The 7,915-nt window shown below is 38.4% G+C and overlaps 1 protein-coding gene across 2 annotated transcripts in view; it reads right to left on the bottom strand.

Annotated features, from left to right (window-relative positions):
* Window positions 1-2,859: 2,859 nt before the first annotated feature.
* LOC149154747 (uncharacterized) overlaps window positions 2,860-7,915 on the bottom strand; it is a 41,377-nt gene continuing 36,321 nt past the window's right edge. Inside the window, exons 7-9 of one of the 2 annotated variants that reach the window (XM_089440850.1) lie at window positions 3,640-3,711; window positions 3,410-3,498; window positions 2,860-3,324 (exon numbers count right to left, since the gene is read on the bottom strand). In XM_089440850.1, the coding sequence (XP_089296976.1) occupies window positions 3,166-3,324; window positions 3,410-3,498; window positions 3,640-3,711 (320 nt within the window). In that variant the 3' untranslated portion in view covers window positions 2,860-3,165. Of the gene's footprint in view, window positions 3,325-3,409; window positions 3,504-3,639; window positions 3,712-7,915 lie in introns of both variants that reach the window. The other variant, XR_016262917.1, reaches the window with a different exon arrangement.

The following is a 7,915-nucleotide window of genomic DNA, read 5'->3' as shown; positions in this document are numbered from 1 at the left end:
TTCTAGGACATAACCTTCATCATGTAATGGAGGTGTGGTAGTCCATTTTCATATGATCCTCTGTGCCACTTAGAACACGAACAATATTTTGCAACTAGATATTCATGAGATATGAAGATAACCATCACATTAGACTTATCGAGGTCCTTCTAAATATTCTTTGGCCTTCATATCTGACTAAAAGTGTAATAGCGAGGGCAATGCCTTTGCCCTTTGAGGAAGTGCCTAATGAGCTAGGAATATCCTTTCGCATAATTGAACCCACGGATTTGTATGGCATCAACCCAAATCCCGTAAAGGTTTGGTCATCAAAACCTTAGGTGAAGAAGCATCTTTATGTCTTATGATGACTTTCTAATCACATGTAATTGCCCAAGGTTACCCCATCATTTGAGGATTTTTTTCGCAGAAACCTAAGGAACATTATTGCTCATAAAAGTTGCTCAACTTTGACCACGAGGGGTCAATCTCCAATCTTATGATCATGGCTTTAACAATGTAAACACATATTTAGCGGATCGACTTACTTCATAAGTTGAGGTAACACTTTACCACCAACCTAAATGTACATAAAGCCTTTAAAATCTTTGGAAAAATTAGCCCTAAAACAAACCCACCTTTATGACCCAGAGCTAAATAAATTTTGCTATAGTTAAAAAAACTTGGATAATTCATGACCTACAAAGTTGATGCATGCAAAGATTTCCCAAAAAAATCCTAAAACTACAAATTAAATATTAAAATATATATATATATATATATGAAGGAATTCAACCCACATAGAACAATGAAGTTTGGCAATGTTGTCTAGCATAAAAGATTCATTCCCGACATACGACTAGGGTGTTACCACATATCCATGGGCCTTGAGAAATAATGGAGAAATAATGGCATTATAGTGAGCTCCTTCTCTAAAGGAAAGAGAAAAGAAATCGGCTATGAATCATGGCACAGCCCAAGCCATGTGTCTCCTAGACCTCCTTAATTCAAGGCTTAATGACGAAGTTCAGAGGAATCTTACGCACATAATGGCCGAGTAGTGTGTTGAAGTTCAGAGGAATCTTACGCACATAATGGCCGAGTAGTGTGTTGTCATGTGAGTCATTAGAGTTTTTCATAGAAAACAACATATTCATCCATACAAATACCAATGAGAGATTCATCATGTGGCGTCTCATTTCCTTGTGAAAAACCTCGGGTGCACATTCCCTTGGAGGTTTTGTTGAAACCATGATCATTAGCTCCTCTTCCATGTATAACCAACACTCCTAAATTCATCTATACTGATAGTAATGTGAGATTGATGAACAGGCATGTCGTTTCCTCATGAAAGACCTCGAGTACCCATTTCATTGTTGGTGGCACCATTGTTCATTAGCTCCTCCCCTAAGGTTGACCAACACTCGTGAATCCTTTGGTTCAGTTACCAGAATATCAGGTTGAGGATCGGTCATTATATGGCCACTTCAAGCCTTTGGGAGGCAAGAAATGCCACAAAAGGCCCTGCTTGATAGGAGGGTTGTCAATTAATGTCAATGGTGGATGCTCTGGGCCATTGATGGCATTAAGGGTTAGAAATACATGCAATATCTGTGTCTGAATACATAAACTATGCGATGACACCAAAAATTACTTATAGCACCAATTTTGGTCTTTTCAAGAAACATGAAATATTTCCTTTTGGCGTTTTGAATCGATGTATATCAAGCAGAATTTTAGGTCACATAATTTTGGGGAGCATGATGCTAATCAAGGCCGTAGAATTCTCTACGCATAAATCACCATACTGGCCAGTATTTGGTTTATATGAAGTTGTGAAGGGTACAATCCATTTGCAAGTCTTTGATCATTTGTGTTTAAATACATTCCATGGGAAAATTTTCATATCTCAGATTAAATCTAGGATCTGTTTAAGCTTTATATAAAAGCTTTATTAATAGAAAATTGAATTGCCACTGGTTGCTTCATTCTAAGATTGTTTCTCATCAAATCACTAACAAAATGTGGTTGGATGAAACAATGAAGCGAGAAGATTGATCTCGATAGATTACAATAAAGATTTGACATTGTCAGAATCCAAGTCAAGAGAAGAACCATATTCTCCCTAATATTGAAACCTAAGCCTTTCCTTGCGAAGTTGGTGCCAATGTCTAATTGTTTTGAAGATTATTAAATTAAGAAATAAAGGGCATACTTGTCTTCTCAGAAAAAGGAAGCAAAGATGCAATTATACTCAACCAAACATATCCACAAATCAAAATTTGGCAAGTTAGTTTTTTTTCCTTTTTTTCTTGGGTGGTTAGAAAAAATCCCCCTTGCCCCGAATTTTTTGGTTTGATGTAAGAATTTGGTTCCTTTTTGTCAATATATGGCTTAAAATACAGCATTTTTTTTTGTCATCATCTAAAGACTAAAATATAATACTGTGACAATCTAGCCATATTCGCATAAACAGCCCTTTTTCTCTTCAAAATGAAGTATGTTAAGCAAAAAGCTCCCAAGAAAAACAAAAAATGGGCCATAGACTTTAACAAATTTTATTTCTTGTAAGACAATTTTTCAAATTTCTTTATGGAATTTAAATTGAAGCATTTCTCATTCTTTATGCATGAAGACAAAAGGTAACAAACTCTTCCAATTGCTATCACAATGTATAAATACAAGGTTATCTATTAAAGAGCACCCCAAAGACTGAAAAATGTTTATCTTCTTGGGATCATTTCCTCCAAGCCAGAATGGTTTGTGGGGTGTAAACTGGCTATACTTTGTTTACTTGACTACCTCTAGACGACATCAAAATATATATGGTCCATTGGCTACCGATAGACGATTGCCGAGAGGAAGTGCACCCCTTGTATATTTACAGAGACCTAATCTACTAAGCTATTGTGACTTTCTTGCTGCAATTTCTCTATAATTACCCTCGGTACTAATTACATAAGCTTCAGTGTTTTAGAAGCACTGTGTTTCATGCCTCAACGTGACTATTATACAGTATCCATATAAATATAGTTCACATAACACCCTGGACATATCACAATAGGACTTCAATCGAAGCCATATTCCCCTCCTTCTCACTGCCCATATATATTGAAGTAAAGATGAGGGGAATGATCCTAGACAACCGATTTGCATGCATTGTCCACAAAGCATTGCACTGATTTCTCAATGTTCTACCTTTGATCCCGTATCCTCTTTTTGCGAGACTCTCTTGATTCGCTGCCTCAGTTTCTGTCTATGATCATGGATCCGCCATAGACCATGTCCCAATACTACAGAAGAGTAGATTGTATGTGTGATGATAGGAGCAAGTATGTTATTAGTCTGCAATAGCAGAAGCCAGAATATATGAGAAAATGTTAGTCCATACCAATGAGAACATATTCAACGTTTGTACTGAGAAACATACCTGAATCCACTCAAAACCCAAATATAGTGCAAGAAGTGATTCCAGCAGAGGCGAGTAAATCTTCTTCATTTGCCTCCTCTCATACCAGGCTATTCTACATATCAATGCCCCCAGTGACAAATTAGCAAGTATTAACTGACTGCCCCACCATTCATTACGTTTCTCAGATATTTGCAGGGATTAGAAACTATTTTAACTATGTTCATGAAACCAACTACACAACAACAAACCTGCAAAGCATTTCTTCATATCTTCACGTGCACGATGACTACGGGGGATTGGGGCAACCACATAAGTGGGATCTGCATGCAAGAAGCAAATCTTTTCATGTATTTGCATGTATCTTAGCTTAACGTGTACCAAAGCTCAAAGCCAAACAAAAGGTATGAGCAGTACAATAATTGATGATTCGTAAGATATAATGAGAGAAAACAAATGAACCAACCTCAAATCATATCTGATCTGTTGCTTAAGTTATTGATTATTTGATTCTTATAATATTGTAAGAAGGGTTACATGAATATGTCTAGGCTTAGACATTTTAAACTTTTGAACACCCATATGATTTATGATCCCTCGTATTGCAATTTCCATCAAGCCTAGATCCATCTTAAATCCAGATCTACCAAGTGCCGAGAGGGATCAAATCTCTTTTTACTCTAAAAGAGGTTTGCATCTCAAGAGATTTGTTCCCGTTAGAGGTTTGCATCTCAAGAGATTTGATCCCTCTCGGCACTTGAATTTCTTTTCACTCTAAAAGAGGTTTGCATCTCAAGAGATTTGATCCCTCTTGACACTTAGTAGATCCAGAGTTAAGATGGATCTAGGCTGGTTTAATTCCCCCTTTAAATAGGCTATATTCCACATGATACCATGGGTTCTCATAAATGTAGAGCTCAACCACCAGTAACTTGACTAAGTCAAGTTTACCTTAACTACCGAACAAAAGTTAATAAAAATAATAATAATAACGTAGAATTTTTATTTTTATTATTTTCATTTGAAGTTATTTTTATTTTTGCATAGGGTTATTTTTATTTTTATTTAGATTTTATTTTGACCGAGTCAAAATGTTTATGGGACATTACAACAGGGCTGGAGAGAACCAAAATAAGTAATTTTCTTTGAATTCTTCCTTTCAACTGAAATTTCATGAGCACAGTGCTGTTATTATACAGTAAGGAAGCATCAATGTGTCCAAAATCCAAACTCCAGCAAATACCCAGGAGAGGATTCCAGAGCCCACTCTATTCAGCAAATTGGTGTGCAGAGTTCTTTTCTTTTGTGTATACAAGGCATCTCCATTGATCAACTTTACCCATTCAGATTGTTTTCCTTAATGCACTGAATCTCAACCTCTTACCAAAGGGTGAAATTAATGCTGCCATCAAAGAAGAAATTCTATGTTCACATTGCATCGATCATACCTCCAAGGAGTTCCCATACAAACCTGATTTGTATTGGACATACTCTGCATGTAGATAGTAATATTATTGTTCTCCCTGTATACTTGCACCTTTGCATCTCACATGGGTTGAGATTCCACAAAGACAACATTTAGGTGCACCCATATCAGCTTAGAATTGAGGGAGAACAACGCATTGCTAGATAAGACAGGAGCTGAAGACTTCTCCATTTAAGTCATATCAGAAGATATCCTGTCTATCATAGAATTGGGGGTAGATACCACTTCCTTTTCACCATTTAAAGATACTGAGGTTCTCTATCCTCCCTCGTCAATTATCATGATTAGCTATCTGTAGCAGTCGTTATACAAAAGCTCTCCCATCATAGGAGGAAAATAATGCATGATAATTTTACAGCCACCCCTGGGCACAGAGAGGACAATCACATCATTCTAGAGACCCATGGCATCTGACTCGGTGGAAATGTACCCCATACAGGCTCTTGTTTCTTACTTTGTCAAGAATACAGGAAGTCTACCCATCATTAAATTCAGCCAACACATGCAACCCAAAGGCAGAGCATGATAAGCCCGAGGGATTGACAGGCACCTAAAACTTTGACCTTAAATGGTCAGGAGAGTGAGATATTGAGACACAGAATTGGAGACAGATAAGCCCGAGGGATTGACAGGCACCTAAAACTTTGACCTTAAATGGTCAGGAGAGTGAGATATTGAGACACAGAATTGGAGACAGACGTGAATCTTTCTAGATGCAAGGCAACACTATCATCTCCGCACATGGAAGGCCGCTATCACTCAGAATCCACTTGAGAGAGAAAATCCCTGATTTATTCCCAGCCCAGCTGATCCTTGACCAGGGTTTGGCTGACTTCAATGCCATATATGACGGCTAACTTTTCTCTAGCCACATCATTTCATTCCAATTTGTCCTCCTGATATAGAGCGACCAGCTAAGTCACATGACACAAAGATATGTGGACACAGGGATTTGAGTAGCTAATACAAATACATTGACCCCCTTAAACAGGATACATAAATAAGACGTGAACATTCTCTTAGTAAATGCATAAGTACTCCCTCATCAAATAGACCTTACAAGTAGCCCACGGGGCTTTGGATTGACGGTGAATGGGTGTACTGTTAAGGCACTCCTTGCGATAGGTCACTGGTTCAAATCCCCTGTGGGTGCTTACCTACCAAAAAAAAAAGAATATACCTTACACGCTGACTTGTTTCATCGATTGCATAGCTGTGAATGTAACCCTTCTTCAAATGCAATTTCAAGAGATCTTGACATCATCCAAGTTGAATTTGGTACCCATCCACTTCATCTTGATAGAATCTTTAGATTTATTTCTTACCTTCATCGGCTATGAACCCTTGGTGACTCTACCTAGGGTTAGAAGAGATATTCATATTTTACCAATCATTCTTCTGAGGAGTTCACCTCCTTGGCCTTTTCTAGATGAAGGCAATGTTGATACTTTGAGGCAACTTTATTTTTTTAGTGTGTCGACTTCTCTATTGTTTGGCTCTCTACTTACATGTTTGACTCCCTCCTTCATCTTGATAGAATCTTTAGATTTATTTCTTACCTTCATCGGCTACGAACCCTTGGTGACTCTACCTAGGGTTAGAAGAGATATTCATATTTTACCAATCATTCTTCTGAGGAGTTCACCTCCTTGGCCTTTCCTAGATGAAGGCAATGTTGATACTTTGAGGCAACTTTATTTTTTTAGTGTGTCGACTTCTCTATTGTTTGGCTCTCTACTTACATGTTTGACTCCCTCCTTATATTACTCCTTAGATGTACCCCCAACCTTCTTCCTTCCAAAGAGAGATTATCTCAATCCAATAGGATACCTATCAACCATTTATTCCAATCATTTGGATTGCCCTCCATCCCCTGCAGACTCTCAACTGTAGGCTGGCTTTTTACATTGAGTAATTCTTGTGTATTGCCGAATGTCTCATTGCTTGTCCAAGTAGCACTTGTCTCATGGTATTAGGATTCCCCTTGGTCAGCTGAGAGTGTGCTTACACCAATTACAAGTCGAGACGGATCACGAAATTTTACAAAAGGGAAAGATTTGTTGGCTTTGCTCCCTCCTGAAGGTGGAGATGCGGGAGCACTTCATTTTTGGGTATCCCATTTATTATAAGATCCACGACAGATTTCACTACTGATACAGAAACACCAGTAAGTCCCTTGCTAACTTCTTTCGTTACCAATTCCAAAAATGCATGGCCCTATACATTTAGAAGGAAGACACTTGTAGAAAACAAGCCTCATAGGTAGTTGAGGGGCCTACTCAGTCGATTACCTCCTTCTAGCCCCTCTCAGACATTAGAGGTATTAAGTTCCTTGCTGATATTGGCATAGCTAGAACAAACAATAATAGATAAAAGAAACAATGCTCCCAAGCACGAAAAATCATGACAATTCTCCCAAGCACGAAAAATCATGACAATGCTCCCAAGCACAAAAAATCATGACAAAAGCACAAAAAATCATGAGACCACTCCTTGCTATTCCCCAAAACCTGCATAAAGGGATTGCTACCCTTCCCCATTCTCAGCACATATCTCACACACAAATGCGCATCACCAGGCTTCTCCCCTCCTTGAGGGAATCATCAACCTTAAATGTTAGTAAAGCTACAGCAAGGGGTTCCCAACTTCTCCCCCTAGTATAGCAAAACCAAGTCCCAAGCCACTCTCTAAAGGATATTATCAAGCTCAGCATGTTGGCATTATGTTACAAGTGTTGTCCTTGATGGCAACTCACTCAGAGGTTTGATACAGGTGATGGCAACTTAATCAGAGGACAGATCTTAGTACAGCAGGTCAAGAGAGATATACGCAGGTTCATCGTGACCAAACCGCGTATACAAGCGGGTTAGACGTTCCAAAGACGCGTATGCGTATACACGCACTTTCATGCAATGAAAGGCGCGTACATATTAGAAAATTAAGTGTTGGTCTGTGGTATTTGGTCCATGGTATTTTGGTATTGGTCCGTGGTATTTGTATTGATCCCTAGTATTGTTTCTACATGGTTTTGGACCATGGTA

Source organism: Pinus tabuliformis, chromosome 9 (assembly GCF_031772625.1).
Source record: "Pinus tabuliformis cultivar Carrire ecotype Pingquan chromosome 9, CPIR1, whole genome shotgun sequence".
NCBI lineage: Eukaryota > Viridiplantae > Streptophyta > Pinopsida > Pinales > Pinaceae > Pinus > Pinus tabuliformis.
The sequence above is the reverse complement of the archived record's forward strand: the minus strand, read 5'-3'. Positions and strand labels throughout refer to the sequence as shown.